A 25,921-nucleotide genomic window follows, 5' to 3' on the forward strand; every position below is an offset into this window, starting at 1 on the left:
AAGAACTGTCTGTCACTCCATATAAAACTTGCACCGTGGAAGAGAGATCTACTATGGCGATGGTCCTTCCTTATGCAGAAGACACAGTGATTAAAGCCAAGAAAGGGAGAATGAATATCAGTGGCAGTTGATCCTTGGTGCTACTTCCTTTAGCTATTGTTTTGTGTTTCCAATGAGCCTCTTCTAGAAGTGTGGCAGAAAAAAAAAAGGACACTTAAGCCAGTTATTGTGTTGTGTATGTTTGTAACGTTAGCACTTGGGAGGTGGAGGAAGAAGGATCAGGAATTCAAGATTATCCTTGACTACATAGCAAGTTCCAGGACAGCCTAGACTATGCAAAACCTTGCCTTTTTAAAAAAGATAGACAGACAAATAAATGAATAAAAAACAAAGCAAAACAAAATGAAAAACCCCAAAGCTGGGTGGCAGTGGCACACAATCTTTAATTGCAGCACTTAGTAGGCAGAGGCAAGCTGATCTCTGAGTTTTATGCCAGCCTGGTCTATATAGAGTGAGTTCCAGGACAGCTCGGGCTACATAGAGAAACCCGGTCTTGGATCCCCCCCACCGCCCCGCTGCAAAAGTGGGAAAACTTAATTTATTTTAAAAAAGGCATTTAACAGCAAAACTCCCTAAGCAGCACCAGACTCTATTCTTGGTGGCACTTATCAATTAATTCATCATTTAATCCTTTCAGCAACCCTGAAAAATAGATATATTTGTTCTCATTTTGCAAGTGATAGACTGAAGAAGCTATTGTATAGCTTGCCCACAGTTGTACAGCACACTAGTTGGGGCAGGGAAGGAAGCAAAAGCAAAGCTGGAAAGCACAAGAAATATAAACAAGAACATAATTACTTGTTAAAATTAGTACTTAGGGGGAAAAAGTACTTCTGGACCTTCGTGGTTTCGGTGGTCCACGTCGATAATTCCAGCAATCGGAGGCCGAGAAAGGAGGTTCACGAGTTTGAGGTCTACCTGAACTAGGTAATAAGACTCTGACATAACACTTAACACATAACACATTAACACTTTTGAGATAGTGTTTGTCAGAAAGAACGAAACAATTGGATGACAACTTGAATTTACGCTCCAAAAATCACAGTTTTTCAAGCTTTACGGCTGGTTGCACTGAACCAATTGCCCTCAGTATAAAATGGAGATATTTACCCCATTTGGGCTTTTGAAAGGAGAGACTAGGTGAAACGATTCTGGCAAAGGCGCACTGTTACTCCTAAAATGTTACGTAAACATCAGGAAGATCTTCTCCCAGCACCATATTTAGAAATTTTGACTCGAGGGGTTGGGGATTCAGTGGTAGAGCGCTTGCCTAGCAAGCGGAAGGCTCTGGGTTCGGTCCTCAGCTCCGGGGGTGGGGGTGGGGGGAGAAATTTTGACTCGCACAGGCACGGAAATCACGTACTGTCAGTCCTAAATTTCAAATTCTCCGGGCATGCCTTCCCGGAGGATGGCGCACGGTACCATGGGATTTGTAGTCTTGATACGATACCAGCTCTTCCTTACTACCTTAGAAGGAGGAAATTGGTGTAAGGACCCGGAAGTACTCGTTCCTGAGAGGCGTGTGGGTTAGGAAGGGAGGGTCAGAGGTCGCCGGCCCAGATGCGTTCCCGTGTTGCTATGTAGTGGAGGGGCACGTTCCTTCCTGCAAATTCTGGAAGGTTCTTGAGTTCAATTAGGACAGTGGCTGCGGAATTCCTGGTGTCCGGCCTGAGGTGCCCGCTGGCCGAGCAGAGGCGCCGAGGGCGCTGCCATGTTTGGCTGCCTGGTGGCGGGGAGGCTGGTGAGGATGGCCCGGGCGGTGGCAGGAAGGGGTCGGTGACTGAGAGCTGGGTGGTGGCACGGTGCACGACGTTAGGAACGCGGGGAAACCTGGTCATTGTCTTCTTCTGGGCGTGTGCGACTGCGAATGGGACGCTTGCCCAACTCTTAGATATGTTTGAGAGGCTGTCAGGATATTACTGCATATTATTGAGTGCGCATTTTGTTCCACCTGCTGGGTTGAGTGCTGTAATTACTTGTTATTTCAGCCTTCTGTACGGCATTTTGCTGTAACTGTGGTAACTCGTGAGATAGTAATTTTCTCTTTGCAGCTCAAGAACTTCCACTCTAATAGATGTAATTAGTCGCTAAATTGATAATGTCACTTAGAAGTAGAGCTGAGATTTGTAATCTAAAACTAAGTGTTTTTCGAAAAATTTCAATTGCCGGTGCAATGAGGGTTTGTCGGTATCTTTGGAAGGTCCTCTTTTAGAAGTCTACTGACCCAATTTAAAATAACTGCAAATTGCTAATAGAATGATTGAAATTTAGATGTGAGCCATATCTGTGATAACTAAAAGATTCCAGTATAATAATGCTTCTTTTTTTTTGGTCAAGAGATGCCCTTGCTTAGCCAGAGTCTTAGAATTAAATGAAATGAGTGCCGGGAGTAGCTGAGGAATAATCCAGAGTGAATCTTGTTTGTTCCTGTAGAAACCATCCATATATCCGTCCTGAGATGTGACTCCTTTCTCTTCAGAGTGATTTTTCTTTGTTTCGTTTCTCCTTGCTTTGTTAAATATTGCAGCCTCTTTGTTAAATTGTGCCTAGCGCGTGGTAAGCTCTACTCCGTTTTCACCAGCCTTTGATAATGTATTCTGTACACGCTGCTCTTAAGAAAACACGTGGTTCCAAGGAACCACGGACTTCTGTCTCCAGTTAATGGGAGGCTCCTGTGGCGGTGGGGTAGTGGCAACACTGGTGAGCTACTTTTGGAATGGCCCAGTGGGACCTCTGGGGTTGGAAGATGAAAGAAACAATTTGAGAAGAACGCGTTACTCAGATGTCTGCCATTAATAAAGCCCAGCTTGGTGTCTTACACCTGTAATTCCAACTATTCAAAAGGCTGAGCGAGGAGGATCACAGTTGCAAGGGGGAAAAAAAAAGGCGTTGGGAGTATATATAGTTCAGTAGTAAAAGTATTTTTTTCCTTTCTTTTTTGAGACTGGGCTTCTCTGTGTACCCATGGCTGTCTTAGGACTCTGCAGACCAGGATGGCCTTGAACTCAGAGATCGGACTGTTTCCAAGTGCTGGGGTTAAAGGTGTGTGCCACCACATCCAGCTCAGAATTGTTGTAAGCTGAAGATGTGGGTTCAAACTCTAGTACCATGGGTGTTATGTTGTGAAGTCATCTGGAAGGGAATTTAGAGCTATCTGCTTTATTTGTCCAACATCAATCCAGTGGATAATTTCTTCAAGATTTTTTTGGCTTTGGATTGTATATCATTAGACATGAATGAAAATGAAGGACAGATAGGCATACTAACGTCTCAGAACTTAACTACATTCTTTTGCTGGAAAAGCCACCTATTGAAATTTACAAACCTAATTTTCATTCTTTGAGTTTTTTCTTTTCCCTTTTATTTCTCCGTGTCGTTCCAACTGTCCTGGAAGTTGCTCTGTAGAATAGATTAGCCTCAAACTCAGACTTGTCTGCCTCTGCCTCCCCAGTGCTGGAATTAAAAGCCACAGCCCTTAGTTTTTTTCTTTAAGGAAAAAGAACCCAAAGAAAGGAAAGGTTCTGCGCCTCATTTTTGTTTGTTTTAATTAAGGTCAAGGAGTAGACTGTCTAGTTAGATATGATGGTACATCACTGTCGTCTTAGCACTTGGGAGGTGGAGACAGTAGTTTGAGGTTGGTCTTGATTGACTACATAGATCACTAAAGGCCAACCTGAGCCACATGAATTATATCCTGTCTTTAAAAGGGGATTGGAATGTGGGTACAAATTACAGAATGTCTTTTGTCTGTGCAATAAAAGTTGAAACAAATACTTATTTTGCCTTATGGTTATTTCCATACCTTTGAATACATAATTTCTCATGCCTTCTAAGAAATATATTCGCTAAAACTTGGTAACATTGAATTTAGCACTACAGGAAGTTTTGGATTATATTTTTGCTTTTTGTTTTATTTAATTTTTATGGTGGAAAATTTTAAGTTGGGTCAGTAAATTTCTTAAAAGGGAATCAGAGCTTGACCGTAAACACTCAGCCCCAGTCAAGTACAGTTACTTGTACTTGTAAATCTGACACCAGTGAATAGAAGCAGAGGATTAGGAGTTGAAGGTCATCCTCTGCTGAGTTTGAGGCTCGCGTGAGCTATGTGAGCCCCTGAAACTCAGCCTTAACATCTTGAGATTTGGTTTCGTTTAGTTTACAGGTGTTTAGCTTATAAAATTAAGTTTTTAAGGTTGCTTGTATGGGTAAAATAGACAATTAATTATAGAGAAGAAAAAGTAAGCATTTGGGTAGCAGCAAATACTGGGCATAGAAAATTAGTTACATTCGGGCATTAACGATTCAAGATTTGAGTAGGGCTGGCTGGGTATGTGATAGCATATACCTTTAATCTCAGCATTCAGGAGGCAGAGCCAGGCCTAGTCCACAGAGTGAGTTTTAGCTAGGATAGTCAAAGCTACCTAGAGAAACCCTGAGTCTAAATAGAAATCAATCAATTAAATGTTTAGTCTTCAGAGTAATTGTAGTGATGTAGATTTGTTTTGATGAATAGTAGTTAAATAACCTAAAAGAATCCCATATAAGCTAAAATTTAGACAGTTTGTTTACCTGAGTCCTCAGTTTACCTGAGTCCTCTCAGAATTGCTATTTTTTAATGATAGATATTAATTCAGCAGTATCAGTATGTAATAAAGACAGAACTTTATGTACTGGAACCAGCAGCCCTGACTTCACCACACGGTATCTCATGGTGGCTTCCAACCTGCTGTGTAAGCTTAGGTTGGCCATGATCTGATTTTCCTGTCTCTTTCTAGGATGTATGTGCTAGTACCAAATCTTAAGCTTTTCAAAAGTAAGGTTTTCTTTAGTTCGAAGACTCAGTGGTAAATGCTAATCTTTGCAACTAGTTAAGGATTAGATTCCTGAGGACCTCTGGTTTCTGAGGACCTTTGGTTTCAGCATTTTTTATATTTTTTATTTTTAATTAAGTTATATACATCCCAGTTTCCCCTCCCACTTCCTAGCATTTTCTTTTAAATATCATGTCATGACTTTATTTCCTATATATTTGTCTTTAAAAACATGTATTATAGAGCTGGACTGATAGTATATAACTATAATCTCAACACACTTCAGACTGGAGAGTTAAACTGTCATTCTTGACTAGCAGAAGGGGTGTGGGTGATTTATATAAGCCAGTACCAGGGCAGCCAGGGTTACATAGCAGTATCTGTTTCTAACAAAAACCATTGTTGATTAGTACTCAACTCATGGCTTAACACCATTATACCTCATACGTGAAGAAAAGTATAACAATGTATTTTTTACATGGAGGCATTTCATAGTCGTTTTGCAATTAGAAACATTACAAGTACTTTATAAAGTGTGACCATTTTAAATATCAAAATCACAACAAAAGCACAAAGTGGAAAACAAGGCACTAAAAAGATTGCAGAGAGGACATTTGTTAACACATAGGGGCTGAGACAAGAAGGCGCTACACAGCCTTGTTCCATTTTAGCTGGAAATAGTTTTGATAAGGCAACTTAATGTGTTGTTTTATTGTTCTGCCCCAGAGAGTATTGGTCAGTGATGGGAGAAATCCTACAAGCCTTGGCTTTGGGTTATAAATAAATTTAGTGGATGAATTTACAAATCTAGAATCTTAGAATAATTGAGTACCCATTTTAATTACCTGACCCTCTGTCCTTCAGATTGAGGATAAAACCTAGTAGTGTTCCTACTAGAACACTAGTTTTTTCCCCTTTCCTTCCACCCCCACCCCAACTCCCATCCTATCCATCCTCCATTTCTCTTCAGAAAAGGGCAGACCTCCCATGGACATCAACCAGTCATGCCGTATTAAGTTGCAATATGATTAGATTTCCCAATGGAAGGAAAGGGTCCCAGAAGCAGGCAACAGAGTCAGAGACAGCCCCTGCTCCCACTGTTAGGAGTCCCACATGAAGACCAAGCTGCACAATTGTACCATATGTATAGAGGGCCTAAGTCAGTCCCATACAGGCTGGTTTGTGATTCAGTGTCTCACTCTTTCTCACTTTTACAAGGCTTTTGTATTTGAGACAACATCTCATGTGGTCCAGGCAGCCTCAAACTTGCTATGTAGCTGAGGATGACCCCCCAGGTCCTGGGATTCTAGGCATGTGCCACTATGTGATCATTCTTAACACAGTTCTTAAACCATAGTTATTTGTTTTCGTAGGTAAAAACTCATTCAGGGAGCTGTTGAGAATGTGGCAGTATTTTTAAATGAGCATTTTAAGGCTAAATATTTGGTTTTGGATTTTATTTTTTGATTTGTTTATTTGGTGGTTTTGTAATTCTGCTAACAAAATTATATTAAATGTAATGGCCATACTGGTGACAGTTTGTAGCAGTACTAAAGGTTATATAGTAACTCATCAAACTCTGGAACTAAGACTGGTTCTTTATTTTCTAGGTGCAAACAGCTGCACAGCAAGTGGCAGAGGATAAATTTGTTTTTGACTTGCCTGATTATGAAAATATCAACCATGTTGTGGTTTTTATGCTGGGAACAATCCCATTTCCTGAGGGGATGGGAGGATCTGTCTACTTTTCCTATCCTGATTCAAATGGGGTGCCAGTATGGCAGCTCCTAGGATTTGTCACGAATGGGAAGCCAAGTGCCATCTTCAAAATATCAGGTCTTAAATCTGGTAAGAGTAACATTCAAATAGTGTCATAGTTAAGCTTTTTCATAAACAACGTAACATGAAGTACAGCTTTTTAAGGTTCCATCATGTTTTTCTGTGTAACAGTAGTGTATAACATTCTTTTTGTAAGAACAGTTGACATAGAAACATTTGATAAGTAGTAAGTAAAAGCTGCTTAGCCATGCCTTACTTGTCTTTTGGCCCTGAAGGAAGCCACTGTCACTGTTTACTTTGGACTTTTTTGAGTTCTTGAGCATTTTAATAAAGGACTTTTCTTCAGATTTTATAATATGCCTATCTATCTTAAATACAAATAGAATTACAACAATTGGAATTCTTCATTAAAAGTTTGAACTCTTACATGGCTCAGTTGGTAGTGCTCTACGCTCATGTGCTCTCTCTCTCTCTCTCTCTCTCTCTCTCTCTCTCTCTCTCTCTGCAAACAAGTAAGATGTGGTGGTATGTGATTGTCATCTCAGCATTAAGGAGGCAGAGACAGGTGTACCCAGGTGGTTTGCTGGGCAGTCTAGCCAGAATGGCAAGCTCCAGGCCAAGGAGAAATCTGGCCAAAAACAGTGTGGACTGTCTCAAGGAATAACACCTAAGATTGACCTTTACCCTCTACATACATGTTCATGTACATCACACATGCACTTTAACATGTACATGTGAATATTTGCTTCCTCGTGTATTCACATACTTATATAAGTGAACGTTCACACCCATATTCACACATATGAACTTGCATGTACACACACAATTGTTTTCAACTCTTTGTCTGATCGTTAACATTCTTTTGGTTCTGTTAACAATGAGGGGGCATAATCTTTGAAGTATTTTTTTGAAGGAATTGTGAAAACAAGCTTGGATTGGATACCATTTTCTGCTGCTGAGTCTTTGTTTCTCTTAAATCTAGATGGATGTGTTTTTTGTAGAAATTACACATGGAGGCCAAGCAAAAGAAATTTAGGCAGTGTGGACAACATGTTTACATACTTAACAAATAGACACCTGCTATGGTGGTTTAAAGATAACACTTGGATTCTTGATTTCAGTAACATGTCTTTATAAAGGAAGACACTTATGTAGGTCATTATTTAGAAGAGCAAAGAGCTGGCAAGATGACTTGGCCAGTATAAGCACTTAGCATGCAAGCCTGACAGCATGAGTTTGATCCCGGGTTCATACTCACATACCACAAGACAAAAAGACTTGAGACATTTCAGTCTGTTAAAGAAAAAGAGTAGAAAGTAGCTGTGACTGGGAAGAGTGCTGGGGAGAGGAGAAAAGAGTGATGAGCTCTGGGTGGTTGGGATGTTCCCTGAAGAGATGTATTGTTGCTCTTGGGAAGAGTTTGTTAGGCCTGAGGCCTGTTGGCATTCTCTCCTAGGAGTGGGGACAATTTCTAGATGAAGGGATAAGTCAAAGTTTGAGAGTATGCTATGTGCACAATAGCATAAGGCAAGTGTGTATGGCAAGGATAGTAGGTGTGGATCATAAATTGAGTGGATATTGTTAATAGGTCACCAGTTCTTTATGTGCTTAAGGTATAGACCTATTTGATAATGTTATACAAAGTTTGTGTACTACAAATGCAAACAATTGACGAGTAAATGGAAGTTCGAAATAGACTTACTGTGAATAAGTTGAATAATTATCCTTAATATCTGCATAGAAGAAACAAAGTAAATTGAAATGCTATTGTACTTTTCATTATAAGAATTTTCAATTATACAGTATTATATGAAATAAAACATTCTCATCATCCAGCTTTAAAAATGACCCCTTTATTTGGTTTAAATTCCTATTCACTTCTTTATTTTGATATGAATGGATACAGAGTCCTGAATCACAAGTAATCTATAAATATGTTAATTATCTGTCTTTGAAAGATAAATTTTGAGAATCTTTTTAAAAAAGGCTAGGAATGTATACCTCAGTGGTCAGAACACTTGCATACCATGTACAAGGCCCTGGCTTCAAGTCCAAGCACCACAGTGTTGACCAGCCCCTCAGTGGGACTCTCCTTACACCGACTTACTCACCCAGAGTTAGGGCCCAGGGAATTGTGTACGTCCTGTAGTAGGACTTCATCAGGGCCGCCTGGCTGTTGTCATTTGCTGGTTAGAATTCTGTTCCCCTGTGCTCACACTACACGCTCCTCTCCATTGCATATTCTTTCATTCCCTGTTCTTTTCAGCTATCCTGTCACCTCCTTGTGATTTCTGAAGCTCTTCAGTCTTATGTACGACATTCTGTCTTGACTCTCATGTTCTTCACTCACTGTCCCGGGCTGCTGTGGACCCTGTAGTCCTGCCTCACCTTTGTCTGCAAGTGTAGGCAACTACTGACCTATTTTCTGATATCATGAAAGAATTTGTATTTTCTAGAATTATAAATGATACTGTATAATGTGAACTTTTTCAGGTGGTAGCTTCTTTAATTGAGCACAATTAATTTTGGAATCATGTATATTATAGTGTGTATCACTAGTTTATTCCTTTTCTTGTTTGATACAAGATTATAAGCTTTATTAATAGAATTGCGTATCAAACAAAGCTGAAGTGTGGCATTTCTGTTAGGAACTATTACATTGTGCTTTTTTTTACATTACGCAGACAGTTCATTGCTATGTAGCATTCTATTGATGTCGAACACATACTAAAGTTTATTATTTACTCCCTCTTTTCTCCCCTGAGTTTTTTCTTTGTTTTTTTTTTTTTTTTTTTTTTTTTCCTTTGGTTTCCTTGGTTGATTTGGAATCAACTATGTAAAGTAGATTGGCCCAGGACTCACTAAGATCAACCTGCCTCTGACTTTGAAGAGCTGGGATTAAAGGTGTGCACCACTGTTGGGGACTGACTGATCATTGACGGCTTAATGAACAGTTAGGGTTTTCTAGTCTTACAGTTGCTCAGTAGGTAAAGGCACTTGCCATCAGCCTGATGGTCCAAATTCAATTCCTAGGACCCACATGGTAGAAAGAGAAAACTAACTTCTGCAAGTTGTCGTCTGACCTCTGACTTTGGACTCTGACCTCCATACCTCTATACTGTAGCATAAATAAAAAAATAATTTTTGTAAATGTGTATATGAACATACATATGTATTTATATGATATTTACTTTTGGGTAAGCATCAAGGTGTGCAGTGCTGAATAATACAGTACTTGAATACTTTATTTTTAATTTTTTTTATTTTTATTTTTATTATTTATTTATTTTAGGTATATGAGTACACTGTAGCTGTCTACAGACACACCAGAAGAGGGTATCAGATCCCTTTACTGATGGTTGTAAGCCATGGTGTGGTTGGTGGGAATTGAACTCAGGACCTCTGGAAGAGCAGTCAGTGCTCTTAACCTCTGAGCCATCTCTCCAGTCCATGTACTTGGATACTTTGCTGTTGACGAATCTACCCTCTTTTTGCCAACCCTTGGTATGATCGGCCTTAGCCTTGCTAGTATTATTTTAGAGGTACTACCTCACTGTGGATTTTGCTTTTCTTTTCTTTCTTTTTTTTCCTCATTTTTTGAGACAGGGTTTCTCAGTTGGAACAGCTCTGGAACAGCAGCTCTGGCTGTTCTGGAACTCACAGTTGATCAGTCTGGCCTTGAACTCAGAGATCTTAGAGATCTGTCTGCCTCTTTTTCCTGAGCATTAGGATTGAAGGTATCCACCACTACATCCTGACTCTTCATTGTGGTTTTAGTGAACATTTTTCAAATGTTTTATGATATGAGAATTCTTTTTCATGTGCCTTTTTTTTTTTTTTTTTTTTTTTTTTCATTCAAAGACAGGATTTCTCTGTGTAGCCCTAACTGTCCTGGAAACTTACTTTGAAGGACATGGTGGTCTCTGCTGTGCACCCCCATGCCCAGCTCAGATCTTTGCTTTTTTTTTCTTCAGAGATCTCCCCCCTTTTTTCTCCTCCCCATCTCTTTCTCTCTCTTGCTCTTCTTCCTCTTCCTTTCTTCCATAGTCAGGAGAGCTTGCCATGTAGTTTCGGAAGCTTTTCAACTGGCGATTTTTCTGCATCTGCCTCCCAGGTGCTGGATGACAGCGTATTCTGCTACTTCTACTTCCAGGAAATTAGAGTCTTGAGAATTGTCAATATGAGTTCTTTTTCAGATTTATGATCTGAAAACACCTTTTTTCTTTGTCTTTGATTACTTTTTTTCTTTTTGCGGTATGTGTATTTAATAGATGTTTACATTTTGGTGTAGTGTATGAATCATGAGTTTTGTTTTCTGTCCAGCTCAGGATATGTTTCGAAAGTCTTTCTTTTTAATTCTTTGGACATGGATGTCCAGTAGTTCCAGCACGTATTTAAAAGACAGCAGGAGCACATCGTGCTGTCATTGAGTACATTCAGGTATTCCTCGGGAGGGCTAGTGAAATAGAAAGATAAATTACTATTTGTTACAAACTTTTAATTAAAAAGAAATGTACATATATGTGTGTAGGCACAAACATGCAGAGGGCAGCTTTTGGAATTTGGTTCTCACCATGTGGATACAAGTTACTGAACTTGGGTTGTCAGGCCTTTACCTACTGAGCCATCTCTCTGGACTGTATTTTTTGGTTTAAAAGAATAGAAATAATACGGAAATAGATATTTTTATATTGTTTTTTTAAACAATAGAAACTGACTTGGAAAACGACTGGATTTATGTTGGTCTGTATTTGTAGTAGTAAGCAGTATAGGAAGAAGACAATGAATTGTGGGAAGAAAGAATGCTTTGGATTTGGAGTTGAGAAGCCTGTGTAGAGCTCTAAGTGAAAAGTTGTAGGTTGGGTTGTGTGCCAGTTGAAAGCCAGAAGTTTACTGGCTAATTTTATACACAGACTCAAAGCGTTGCTTAGGGTGAAGGTTGGACTCATCTTTGTAATAGGTTCATATTTTTTAATCTTTGGGATACTACTTTAAGCCCAGAGTTTTAAGCTTGATTAGGTCAAGCAAAGCTAGCCAATCAAGCCAAGGCTGGGAGGAGAGTTGCTGAAGTAGCTTGGGGTAGTTGTGGCCGGGATTATTCTTAGAACCAGCAGCTTTCTAATAACCGGTGTAGATCAGCTCAGGGTTAGTATTTGCTTGGTTGGCTTTAACATTTTAACTTTATTTTCTCCTATCTTTGGCATTCTTTTTTATGAATATTTTAAAGTTTATCCATAAGCTGTATTTCTTTTCCCTAGAGTTTACCATTGACTTTTTTTTACAACATTCCATGATTTAATCTAGAAGTAAATATCTGTATATATTGGCGACTATGCAGTGAAATTTAATTTTTATATCTCATCTTCAGTCTTCCTTGTGTGTTGGTTCATTTAATACAATTCTGAATATGATGACAAATTTTGGACAAAATATTTTTGATTATTTTGAATTAAAAATATTTGTCTCAGTTCTTACTGTTTTTATACTAAAGTTTAACATTAGTGGTGGGGTATTTTTTTTTTTTTTATTTTGTCTTTGAGACAGGGTCTCTCTACATAACTCAGGCTGTCCTGAAACTTACCATGTAGACCATGTTGGCATTGAACTACAAAGATCGGCCTGCTTCTGCCTCTCAGGAACTAAACGCATGTGCCACCATGCCCTGCCAACATTGGTGTTCTCGATAGGCATCAAAGAAGTCAGACAGTGGGAAGCCAGATGCTCTGTTGAGATATGCTGCCTATTTTCTCTAACGTTTGGAGTTCCCTCATTTTCCAAATCAAATAACATAGGCAAAAGCTATTTACGTACTTTTATTTTGACTTAGTTTGGTCCACCAAAGCATTTCATTTCTAGGTGTCCTGAGAATTGTCTTAGTGGACTACATCTTTAATTATGTCAATAAAATCCTTTTACTGGCTATAATATTCTCATTAACATAAAAAATACTCTTAAGAATTCAAAATTAATTTCCACATATACCTATTTTATCTCAAGCTTTATTTTAACACCAGTTATTCCTTTTTTCAATTGTTTCTTTAAATGTCATATCCGAGTTTTGAAAGTGGTATTTATCCTTTGTGGTATTAATATTAAGAATCTGGAGAAACCTTGATATTGCTCTCAGCATTCAGAGGGACAACTGAAAAGTGCTTTCCCATTAAATGCCTGTTAAACCGTAGCAGTTGTAAGTAATGAAATGCAGTGAAATGTTGTTTATTTGTGATGATTCAGAAATATGAATGTGATACTTTTAAAATTATGGATTAAAATTTTGATTCTGAATTTGGAAGTAGAAAGCAGTTTCTCTTGCGAAAGATTAAGTAAGTACTCAGAAAAATATAAATAATGTATGTGTACTCATGTTTATGTGCATTTGTCTGTCAAAGATAAGTGTCTGCAGGGTTCTTATACTATTTGAAGAGTTTGTTGAGCCATAGGCACATACCTGTTCATACACACAAAGTTCAATTTCAAACCTTCCTTTTCTCTGTAGGTTAACTATTTGTAAAGTGTTTCAAGAGACAAGGAGGAAGTAGCGCAATGCCTCAGTCAGGGAGCATTCCAGTGACATCTACAGTGGAGAATTATATGGAGAATGGGAAACAGAAGAGGCCAAGATTGGAAGAGCAGGTGGGGGAGTAGGACCTTAGGTCAGATATGAAAACACTTACATAGAGCTTGACAAATTTTCATTGTGTTTACAGCACTTTTAATGTGTGATTATACTTAGTAGAATAATAAAGTTGCTCAAATTGCCTGTGGCATAAGAGAAAACAAGTGTTTATGTGAATAAGTACTGTAGTAGGGTTTTATAAACTACAAACTTGTTATTAGTGAAGGATTATATTTTGTGTTCCAGGCCTCCAGAGTAAATTAAGTACCTTGTAGTTGAGTTTCCTTTATACTGTTTTGACCAAAGCCCAATTATGACATACTATTAGTTTGAAACTCAGGTTTTTAAAACAGCAGTTCCAGAGGCTGGAGAGATGGCTCAGTGGTTAAGAGCACTCGCAGAGAACCTGGGTTCAGTTCTCAGCACCCACATGGCAACTCAGCTCACAATTTGTCTATAACTCTAGGTTCCAAGGATCTGATGTCCTCCCTGCTCTGGCCTCCATGGGCTCCATGCACACATATGGTATATACATGCAGGCACTCACACATTTAGATCTTTAAAAAAAAAAATCACAATTTTTTTTTTTTTTTTTTGTATTAGGGATTGTGTTTGTGATATGAATGTGAGGCAGGCACTCTACCACTGACTTACATTCCTAATTCTGCATCAGAAAAAAAGGAATTAGTGGAGAATATAAGACTTGTACAAAGATTCCTTATACTCCTTTCCACATTTATCATTTTTGGTCATATTTGTCATTATCTAGATACAAAAGACTTACATTTATTTATTTGTTTTTATGTGTATTACACGTGTGTGTGTGTGTGTGTGTGTGTGTGTGTGTGCGTGTGTGTGCGCGCCATGGTGCCTGTGTGGGAGCTGAGGATTGTCTCTTTCCTTTACCATGTAGATCCTGGGGCTTGAACTTGGTTTGTCAGGTGTTCAGATTGTCAGGAATCAAATGCATTTACCTGCTGAGCTATCTCCCTGGCTTCTGTCTTTCTTCTGAAAGTATTGAGAATATGTTGTGCTTACTGTTCTCCCTCACTGCTGAGTGTATGAGCACGTATTTTGTAGCTCCATGGTATAATCTTGCCTGTAGAAACACAGTGTGATCAAGTTCAGCATTAATGCAAACACAATACTCTCATCTAATTTGCATCTCTCATCTAATCTGCTCTAGTTTTTGTCATTTGTCCACAAAATGCCATTTATAACTGTTCTGTCGGCCTTCATGTTCTAAGCAGATCATATATTACTTGCATTACCTCTCTAGTCTTTGATCTGGTACAATTGCTTAACTTTTCTTTGCCTTTAATAACACTAACATTAAAATATCTATAAAAAAAAAGCTGTCACCAAAGAATAATGGGCTGGAATATGGGTGTGCATCTTTCTTTTAGACAGCATTTCTCATTTTATAGCCTTGACTGTTCTGGAACTTGCTATGTATATCAGGGTGGCCTTGAACTTACAGAGATCTGTCTGTGTCTGTCTTTCAAGTGTTGGGATTAAAGGTGTCCACTACTACTTACTGGTGTATGTATTTTTTAAAAAAGACATGGGCTCTGCTTTTGTTTTTCTGCTTCGTGTGTGTGTAGGCACGTATGTGTGTGCACTTGCCTGTGTGTACTTGGGAGGTCAGAGCAGGACTTGGGGTGTCTTTTTCACTTTCTTCCTTATTCTTGAGGGGCAGGGTCTCTTACTGAATTTGAAATACCACCTGCTAGAGATCCCAGAGATCTTTTGTATGTTAAGCTCCTCAACCCTATGTTGCAGTTACAGGTACCTTAGATCTAGTTCAAATCTCTCCTTTCTGAGTCATTTCCCTAATTCCATAATTTTGTTGGCTGGTTAATTTTGATTTTGAGAAATGGTTTGCTGGCCCCAAACTCAGTATGTAGCTAAAAGTGGACTTAAACTCCTGCCTCTCTTTACCTTCCAAAAGCTGGAATATAGGTGAGCACTGCTGTCCTCAGCTGCCAGGCGTCTCGCTCTACTGCCCAAATGCTCTTAACTTAGAGCTCAGGGATTTTCCTGCCTCAGCCACCTGAGTAGGTGGGACTACTGGCATGTGCCGCCACGCCTAGTTCTAGCTGTGTTCTCTGGACCAAGATGCTTTAACCATAGAGGAGAATTCACATTAAATGGGAATATTAGCCACGGTGCAAGTTGTTTTGGAAGCATTAAATGTAATATATACAAAATGCAAGAATCAGATATAAGGTATGCAAAATACATTAGATATATGTAAAATGTCACAGTTGGTGAGTAGTTAATGGTTGTTTTATTTTCGGAGTTGTGAAATGCCAGTGTTAGAAGGGATATTAGAAACCACCAGAGAAACTGAATATGGTGGTATCCCCCAACCACTGTAGTCTCAGCATAGAGATGGGGGCAAGCTCAGGTCAAGAGTTCAAGGCCAGTCTGGGCTTATCTCAAAAACAAAGTCAAAAGTCATTCAGATAATGATACTAATTCAGAATAGTTAAGTAGCTTTATTGCCCCAGTTAAAAGTTTAAGCTTGTTGAGAGTAGAAACTGTTAATATCTCCTAAATTGGTAGAGTTTGATATTTCTGTACATATATTTTTAAATATCCAAATTCAGATATGTTAAATATTTTGATTTAAGTAATATATTTACTAACAATAAAGTTTTAAAATACACTTTTTTTTTCTTCTATTTTTCGGAGCTGGGGACCGAACCCAGGGCCTTGCGTTTGCTAGGCAAGCGCTCTACCACTGAGCTAAATCCCCAACCCTTAAAATACACTTTTTGAAATGGTTAGTGAAAAATGTATTTTCACACTTGTTAAGCTATTAAATATAGAACAAAGAGATTTTAAGTGTACTTGTATTTGCATCTACATATATATACACACACATATATATACACATATATATATATATATATATATATATATATATATATATATATATATATATATATATGATGTCTAACTTTGCAGCATATGTTGTTGTATTCAGATGTTACTGTGTGGCAACTTCTTTCCTTTGTCATAGCATTTCCAGTCTTCCCCCTTGACTGCTGTGCACATACGGCATATGAACAGGGTATGTAGCTTTTTAGGCTTTCTCTTGAGGACTTGAGTGGATGGGTCATGTTTCATGATTTTATACTTGTATACGGGCCTCCAAAGAACAGAGGGAGCCCTTACATACACAGCTTTGGTGTTGCTCCTAGGAGATGTCCACCTTATTTTTTGAGACAGGTTCTTCTACAACCTGTGTTTCACCAACTATGATAGGTTGACTGGCCAGTGCTGGGATTACAACCATCACACATTGCTCTTTATGTATTCTGAGGTTTAAACTTGGCCTTGTGGTTGTGAGGCAAGCAGTTTCCCAACTGAGCCATCTCTTCAACCCTGTAGTAATACATTTTTAATAGACTAAAGCTTATTTTTATCTTGCAATTACAGAAGTGCAATAGGTCATTTCTAAAATCCAAGCTGTAGTTTGCCTGTGTCTTACTGTTCCAGTCTCATACACTGTGGATTCCAACAGCAAACTATTTCACTTTCAGCTCACCATTTATTTTAACTGTGCTAAAAGAAAAGGGGTTGAAATATGATAGGAAAGATGGAGATGGATTCCTCAGGGCAGGATCGACTAGCTTTTTTGTAAAGGGTCATATAGTAAGTACTTTAGTCTTTCTAGGCTATAGGAGGTCTCGATGGCATATTCTTTTTTTTATTTAAATTTATTTATTTAATGTATGTATATGAATACACTGTAGCTGTCAGACATTCCAGAAGATGGCATCGGATCCCATTACAGCCACCGTGTGGTTGGTGGGAATTGAACTCAGGTCCTCTGGAAGAGCAGTCAGTACGCTTAACTGCTGAGCCATCTCTCCAGCCCTAGCATATTGTTCTTTAAACAACTTTAAACATAGGAACTATATTCTTCGGTTCCAGGTCATACAAAATGAGATGTGAGCCAGATTTTCCATTGCACTGACATATACTTCATAGAACATATTTTTGGGGGTTGGGGGAGTCTGGTTTGGTTTTTTTTTTTTTTTTTCCGGAGCTGGGGACTGAACCCAGGGCCTTACGCTTGCTATGGTTTGGTTTTTTTTGAGACAAAGTCTCTGTTTAGCCCAGGCTGTCCCAGAACTCTAATATATAGGTCAGGCTGGCCTCAAACTCAACAGAGATCCATCTACCTCTGCACTCTGTATTCTGGGATTAAGGGCATATGCCACTCTGCCCAGCTCCAGTTACACCATCTTTAAAAGAAATATAAAAGGAGACTGGAGATGTGATCTTTATGGCCTTTTGCTTTTATTAAGCAGAATCTGGAGTTCATACTTTTCAGACTTTTTTCATAATGGTAAAGAAATAGACAGGAAATTTTATAGATAGAGAAACACCAAGGGAAATAAAAGAATAAAAAGGAATACATTCTAGAATGATTTGTGTTAGCAAAATCTTAGATACTGGGTCTTTAGATGACAGTCTCAGCTGAGTTTCTTCAAGTAAGGGTTGACCACAGAACTATTTCTAAGGACTAAAACAAAATATGGTATTTTACTCAGTCATTTAAGAAGAACTTACCATTCAGTATTTGGTAACATCTTGAGCATTTGGTGAAAATATGTGGGAAGACTCTGATACGGCTTTATGTGCAAAGGCAATTGAAATGAAGTAGTATAAACATGAAATCAAAAAGCCATTGGGCTGCTGTATTAGTTACTGGACCACTGGCTGTGACCAAACACCTGAGCAAAGCAACATAAGGAGGAAGGTAGCATGCCTGGAAGTCATGGCTACAGGAACCTGAGAGCTGATCACATTGTAGGGACAGTCAGTTAGAAGTCAATGAATGGCCAGGTGGTCTTGGTGGTGGTGTATGCTGTTAATTCTAGCATTTGGGAGGCAGATGCAGGTGAATCTGAGTGTGAGGACAGCCAAGGCTTCACAGAGAAACCCTGCCTCAAACAAACAAACGAACAAATGGACGAATGCTTGTGCTAAGCCCTTTTTTATCCAGTCCAGGACTCCAGCCCATTTTGTAATATTCCCACATTCAGGATGGTTGGGTGCCCCATTTACCTTAAAGATTTTCAGTTAACACAGCCTACAGTCATCTCAGAGGAGATCTCTGAGTCGTTAAACCTTCTAGATGAAGTTGGTGTGGAACATGTGTGAGGGATTGGGTTGATGATTAGTAGATGCAGGAGTGCCTAGCTTACCATGGTGGCAGCATTCCTGAGGCGAGGCATGTGGTCCCTGGCTGTGGAAGAATGATAGTTAACTATGAGCCTGAGAGCAGAGCAGCAAGCAGTGTTTCCCTGGGTTTTTGTTTCAAGCTCCTTCTGGAGTTCCTGTCATACATCCCTTAATGATGGACTGGAACCTGGAAGGATAAGCCAAAGAAATCTCTCGTCCTTCTCTAAGTTGCTCTTATCATAGCAACAGAAAGAAAACTACAGTCATGGGTTTCCCCATCCCAGTTAACCCAATGTTAATCCCTCACAAGCATGCGTGCTTCTCACTTGGTTCCGCCAAGTTGACAATCATGGCAACTATTATAAATTGGTCATTCTAGAGAGTTGTGTAGTTTTATTTTCTGTATCTAATGTTGTCCTGTGAGTTCGTGTGCCCTAGCATGTCAAAGGACAGCCGTGGGTCCTTTCACCTGGGGATCCTGAAGGCAGAACTTGGGCAGTTAGACTTGGTGGCAGGTCTCTTCACCTTCTGAGCTCTTGCTGGGTCTCTTATTTGATTTTTATATATGTATTTATTATTTATTGTCTGCCTGTGCGAGTACTCCCTAGGGCTTACGTGGGCATCTGAGGAAGGCTGGTACGGATTGGTTCTCTTCTACCATGTGCGTCCCTTTACCTATGGAGCCATCTCACTGGCCCATAGTTGGCCATTTTAAAAAAGGTTTATAAATGTAAAAATGAGAACATATTATATATTATGGGTAGAGAAGATGATGTTCCTTACTTGAAGAAATTATGAGCCACTAAAGATTTCAGAGTTCCAAGATTTGAAATATTGTATTTGATGTGCACGTGCAGAAAAAGAAGAGGATGTGACCATTAATACCCATAGAGATCTGGCCATGAGATTTATTTCCTTACTTATTTTTGTGTGGTGGTGAGATCTGTAAGATGGACATATTTATTCTATGCTGTGTGACTTACTAGACAGACTTGTATAGTAGAGCGAGCTGGGGGTTCATATCAGAGGATAGCTAGGATGAGTTTCCTTTCCGGGGAGCTTTTCAGAGTTAAAGCAGCAAATGTGAAGTGGGGAGCAGGCCTTAAGGTCCAAAGCAGCTGTCGTAGATGACTGAACAGGGACCCTAAAGTGAGACATCTTCAGTTATCAGAATCATAATGATAAACTTCATATTTTCTAATGTGTTAAATAAGGGAGAGAGTCCTCATTTGCAGAGGAATTTGCATGAGTACAAGTTATCTTGAAATTTGTAGCACCTGTAAATTTCTTTCAGGAGAAGGAAGCCAGCACCCATTTGGAGCCATGAATATTGTGCGAACCCCATCTGTTGCCCAGATTGGAATCTCGGTGGAGTTGTTGGACAGTTTGGCTCAGCAGACTCCCGTAGGCAGTGCCGCTGTGTCCTCGGTTGACTCCTTCACACAGGTGATGCACACAGATTTCATTCCTGTTTTGCCCCTCCCCCATTATGGTATATTTCACAAAATTGTATATCTCTGTGGTGTTTGGTTTTGTTTTGTTTTGTTTTGTTTTTTTTGTTTCTTTCAGAGCTGGGGACCGAACCCAGGGCCTTGCGCTTGCTAGGCAAACGCTCTACCACTGAGCTAAATCCCCAACCCCTCTGTGGTGTTTAAAATAATGTTTTGGTGTGTGTCTATTTTGTGAAATATCTAAAGCTACGTAACATTTGCACAATGCTGCATTCCTCACTGTAGAAGTGCATTTATGATCTGACGTCTAGAGGATTTCCAGTACACTTTCAATGTGTAATCTCCTGTCATACATACACTTCATGCCTTTGACCAACACCTCCCCATTTCCCTTAACGTCTACAGCCACCATTCTTCTCTCCGCATAAAGCAGTGGGAATTTTTTAAAATTTATTTTATGTATATGAATACACTGTCGCTCTCTTCAGACACACCAGAAGAGGGCATTGGATCCCATTACAGATGGTTGTGAGCCACCATGTGGTTGCTGGGAATTGAACTCAGGACCTCTGGGAGAGCAGTCAGTGCTCTTAACCACTGAGCCATCTGTCTATCCCAAGCACTTGTGTTTTTATTGGACATTTTACTATGAAGTATTTCAAATATATAAAGTACAGAGAATAAGCTAGTATTCCACAATTTGTATCATGTACTTACTCTGTGTCAAGCAGTTTTTAAAGTACAGATAAATACAAAGTAGACAGAATAAGGTAACAGCTGTCCTTGTAGACTTAAGCCTAACCCCCTGTTTGTTATATTCTCTCAGATCTACTAATTTCTGGACTTCTCTATCCCATCTCTTTAGCATACTTTTTGTTTCCTGTTCTAATTTATGCCCAGAGTCTGCAAGTATAAATCATACTATTGTGACATTCTTCTGTAGCCATTCGTCTTTCTGCTCGCTGATTTTTTTTTTTTTTCTTTTAAAAAATTTTTTTTTCTGGGGTTGGGATTTAGCCTCAGTGGTAGAGCGCAAGGCCCTGGGTTCGGGTCCCAGCTCCTTAAAAAAAAAAAAAGAAAAAAAAAATTTTTTTTCTAATATAAATTTGTTATTTAGGTCTCATGTAATCTGCTTGGGTTGTTTTCTTTTTATAGTTAATATTGAAGTTTCTTTTTCTTTCTTGTTTTTTTTACAGTATAGAATAATAGTTTATTCAGGGCATGGGGAGGGGAGAAGAAGGGGAGAGAGATAGAGAGATAGATAGATAGATAGAGAGAGAGAGAGAGAGAGAGAGAGAGAGAGAGAGAGAGGGCGAGCCATAAACATGTGGAAAGAGAGGGGGGAAGGGAATGGGAAGAGAGAGAGGAAAGGGTGAGAGGACAGAGCCCGGAGCAAGAGATTGGAGTTTCTTTATGCGTTGAATTATCTTTGTTTAATTTTTTCTGGCCCATCGTTTTAATGATTAGCCTCCCACCCCAGAGTAAACAACACCTTTGTCCTATATAATGTCACCTATATTCAATTATATTTTGGATGTTTTTTTACTCTAGGTAGTTTATTTTCATGCCTTTGCCAAAATTTTATTCCCCTTTTTGTTGTTTTGAGACGAGGTCTCACTGTGTAGCTCTGGCTGGTCTGGAATTTACTACGTAGATCTGGTTGGCTTCAAACCACAGATCCACTTGACTCTGCCTCCTGAGTGCAGTTATTAAAGGTGTGTACCACCACTGCTCAACTGCCAGCTTTTTTTCTTTTTTTGGTTTTTCAGGACAGGGTTTCTCTGTGTGTAGCTTTGGCTGTCCTGGAACTCACTCTTATATCAGGCTGGACTCGAACTCACGGAAATTTGATGCCAGTTAAGTTTTAATGTCTAATAGTCCAACTTCCTCCGCCTCATCAGAATAGGTCTAATCTTCCCAATAATTTTAATAACCGTGCTATGTTCCAGAGATTAACACCTTGTTAAATTTTGTGAAAATTTTTAGCAATGAACTTATGCATTTAGTTTGGGGCGACTTTAGTTACCTTTCTTTATGAATTGTCTACATGTGTCAGAAAAGGAAAGACAGGAAAAAAGAAGTCTTTTTGCTGGTATGAGTTGCTGCAAACTTTGTTTCTAATAGTAACTTTTTGGTTAGTGATCTTACTAATTATTGATATTAATGATTTAATGGTAGATCTTTGAATTGTATTTCTTCCATCCCATAAATGAGCAGATTTTAAAACCCCAGTAAGGTAATTCCTTTTGTGAAAAAGATATATCAGGAACTTTCAGAGCTGATTTTGTATTTTTGAGAAAGTAATGCTGGGAAGATTTATTATTAAATTTACTATTATTTATTATTATAATAATTCTTATTAAATTTATTATTATTACTATTAATTGTGTGTGTGTTACATGTGTGTTAGTGGGCACATGTGTGCTGTGGTGATTGTGGAGGGCAGAAGACAACTTTTGTGAGCTGATTCTCTTTCCACACTGGGTTCCTGTGGTAAACCCAGGCCATAGGGCCTGCACGGTACCTTCCTTTACCTTCTGAACCATCTCTGGCCTGGAAGGTAGCATTGCCTTTTATTTCGTTACTTTAAGGTTCATTGCCTTTAAGACCATTTGATTTTCATTAAGAATTAGTTAATTCTAATTTCTACTTTCAGGATATTAGTAGATTTGATAATTTTAGGTCAGTGAAAAGAGTCAGACTAACAACTAGAAGAAATGGAATGATACTGTGGCCATCCTGCTCTCTTTCACAGTAAAGGGACCCAGTAGCTTTTCTTCCCCTGTCACCCATAACCCCCTCCCTCCTCCCTCCCCTCCTCCTTCCTCCCTCCTTCCCTCCCTTTCTTTTTTTGAGACAGGGTTTCTCTATATAGCCCTGGCTGTCCTAGGACTCACTTTGTAGATCAGGCCGGCCTCGAACTCCAGAGTTCTGCCTGCCTCCAAGTGCTGGGAGAATGTGTGCACCACCACTGCATGGTTGTAGCTTGTCTAATAATACTTAGGCTTTTATATTTCTGTCAAGACAAAGGCCCTGTAGAGGGGGTTATTGTTTTATATGGAAATGTGGTGATTGAAGGAAAAAAGGGTCCACATTACAGAGAGGAAAGATTCAAAGGAAGATTTTCTTACTTCTCTAGACAAATATCACTTTATGACTGAAAAAGCTTTACTCATTAGACCATTGTAGGCAGGGTCTCTCTGTAGTACTGCCGGCCTGCAACTATGTAGACCTGGCTGGCCTGGAACTGATGGAAGTCTGCCTGCTGCGCCTCTCAAGTGTTGAAATAAAAAGTCATCTAACTTGGAACTTATATTCCTTAAACCAGGTTAATACGCGGAAACTTTAAACTAAAAGTATTGAGATCTCAACTGCACATTTAATGTAACTCACTAACATCAACTATTAACTTTTCAGTTCACACAGAAGATGTTGGACAACTTCTACAATTTTGCTTCATCATTTGCTCTCTCTCAGGCCCAGATGACACCAAATCCATCGGAAATGTTCATCCCAGCAAATGTGGTTCTGAAATGGTAGGAGCCAATCCCAGTCTCTAGTATTCAGGCTTTAGTAACTATATAGATTTTGCCTATGAATGTATGTCTTCTTTGAGGGTGAACATAATCTTTTATTGTGGATATCAACATATTTTCATTTATTGCATGGTAATGTCTGTTCTGTAGCATTCAGATCTGGAGTAGTTCATACCCTAAATGTCCTATTACATAACAGTTATTAGGAATTCATAGGGATAGGGAAAGATAGTTGTCTGTGCTTTGGGGATTGCTATTAGAGTATATGTTGAGTTAGAAGTACTGTACTGATACTTAAACAATGGACCAAAACATTATTTACCAAGGGCTGGAGAGATGACTCAATGATTAAGAGCATTTACTCTTATAGAGGACCTGGGTTCAGTTCCCAGCACCCAAAACTGTTTGTAACTTCAGTTCCAGAGGAAGGATCTGATGTCCATTTTTGGCCCCAGTAGATATCATACACATACATGGTACACATACATACATGCAGGTAAAATCCTCTTTTACATAAAAATTACAATATTAAAATCGCCAGTCAACCAGCATCGCATGGTTCTCACTGCTCCTTGAACATAATGAGTACTAAATTATTTTTCTCTGACTTCCTGGTTTGTAGGGATTTCCTTTCACTTTGGATGTCCCAGTGAGGAGATGTTGGAAGCTCTGTAGGCAGTAGTACTCTGCTGCAGCGAGGGGCACCAGAATGTACTGGGTTTGCTTTTTGTCCCAGTGCTGATGTGACTTTGAACAAATTGCTTTCAGGACTGCAGTCTCTGCGATGGTTCTGTACCTTGACTTTCTCGCATTGGCTCTGTCTGATTGCAGAGGTCGAGGTGATTGCTGCTCTCTGCCAAGAGCTGTCAACCCCATCTCACCTCAGGTCACCGTTCACTTCCAGGGTTCCTTTCTTTCTTTTTTATCATAGTGTTTTAGAAATGTCATAAAAGTATTATTGATAAAAGTTATTTAATGTCATGAAATCGTGATTGAAATGTTCTTATACAAATTTGAATTTTCTTTTCTAGGTATGAAAACTTTCAAAGACGACTAGCACAGAACCCTCTCTTTTGGAAAACATAATTTGAATAAAATAATTTGTCATGTCATGTAAAAGCACGAAGTCAAATGGGTCATGAAGCCTACCTTTCAAAAAAAAAAAAAAACCTGCTTAGTGACTATGAGACTTATAAAAACCCTTATAAAAATTAGAACCGTTGAACAAGGAAAATGTTCAATATTAATTACCTTTTCCCTTGTAAGTATGACATACTTCTTGGAGGCAAACATTTTGTATCAGCTGTCGTTCATTTCTTAAAATAAATCCTACTCACAGCAGTAGTATTTGAAATGCCATCGCCTGTGTAACCTTTCGTTTATTCTCACAGTACTTTGCTGGAGTAGCTAACTTGTTTGTTGCTTGGTTTTAAGGGTCTCATGTGGCCCAGGGTGGCCAGTAACTAGTGCTGTGATCACAGGCCTTCTCCATCAGGCCCTGCCTAATGTAGGTAACTTTAAATCAACTCATAATTGGGGGACTTTTGGAAAACATGTCAAATATGTGTGTTAAGATGGGAAAATTATCTTCAGGGAGTATTTCTTTTCTTTCTTTTTTGTGTTTTGTTTTTGAGACAGGGCCTCATGTGGCCCAGGCTAGACTCACACTCCCTCTGTAGCTAAGAATACGTTGTCCTGATGCCCAGTTCTGGCTCCTGAGTGCTGGTATTACAGAATGCACCACCACATTGTTTTAGGAAATATTTCTTAAGATTAGCAAGTTTGTTGTTTTTCAATCAAGAAAGGTAGGTTGTGAGTTTTTATATCTGCAGATTGATATGTTTTTATTTAATAAATTTTCTATGTTTAATACCAGTGAACTTTTATTGAACATTGTTAATGTTGGTAGAAACTTACATAGCGAGAAAAGGACTCGGTGCCTTTGCATATGAAGTCTCATATGAAAAGATTCATACTAGTGAAGCATGGCTGACGACCGCCTAGATCGTAACTGTAATGGAAGCTCGGTGTATCTGCTCACTCGTCCAGGGAACATGCACAGCAGAGGAGCACAGGGTCCCTGTATAAATAGGGACCTTAACAGTTTGGAGCCTTGAGTTAATTATGTCCTGTTTTGGTAGATAATTTTTAAAAAACTGGAAAATAAGTCACTGATGGTGCAGTGTCTTTTGTCTTCAAAAGGTGTAAGTGATCTGAAGAGGAACCAATTGTTAACAGTGTCTTTAAAATACATGAAACAGTGTTAGAACAGTTTGCGGTCTTTTGTTGAAACAAGGATCTAGTTTAACTGGAACTCCAACCTGCCCTTTGGAAATTTCTTCAATGTCAGAGTTTGGATGACTTTACATGTGGTGTGACTTTTCCCCTAAATTATTCTCAGTTCTCTCCCTTCCCAGCTAGAACTAGGTTACTGGGTTATGATAGTGTATAGTGATTATGCTCAAT

General features: G+C 39.0%; 1 protein-coding gene across 3 annotated transcripts; it reads left to right on the forward strand.

Annotated features, from left to right (window-relative positions):
* Positions 1-1,563: 1,563 nt before the first annotated feature.
* Hikeshi (heat shock protein nuclear import factor hikeshi) lies at positions 1,564-24,814 on the forward strand. 3 transcript variants are annotated; one of them, XM_032893253.1, is made up of 5 exons: positions 1,564-1,801; positions 6,482-6,719; positions 19,763-19,914; positions 23,337-23,455; positions 24,487-24,814. In XM_032893253.1, the coding sequence occupies exons 1-5, from the start codon at positions 1,772-1,774 to the stop codon at positions 24,539-24,541; spliced, it is 594 nt and encodes a 197-aa protein (XP_032749144.1). In that variant the 5' UTR covers positions 1,564-1,771; the 3' UTR covers positions 24,542-24,814. The 3 variants fall into 3 exon arrangements, with proteins under 3 accessions (XP_032749144.1, XP_032749145.1, XP_032749146.1); XM_032893255.1 differs by lacking the exon at positions 1,564-1,801 and adding an exon at positions 13,147-13,283 and having other exon boundaries at positions 6,653-6,719; XM_032893254.1 differs by lacking the exon at positions 6,482-6,719 and having other exon boundaries at positions 1,572-1,801.
* The last annotated feature ends 1,107 nt before the right edge of the window (positions 24,815-25,921 follow it).

Source organism: Rattus rattus, chromosome 2 (assembly GCF_011064425.1).
Source record: "Rattus rattus isolate New Zealand chromosome 2, Rrattus_CSIRO_v1, whole genome shotgun sequence".
Taxonomy (NCBI): domain Eukaryota; kingdom Metazoa; phylum Chordata; class Mammalia; order Rodentia; family Muridae; genus Rattus; species Rattus rattus.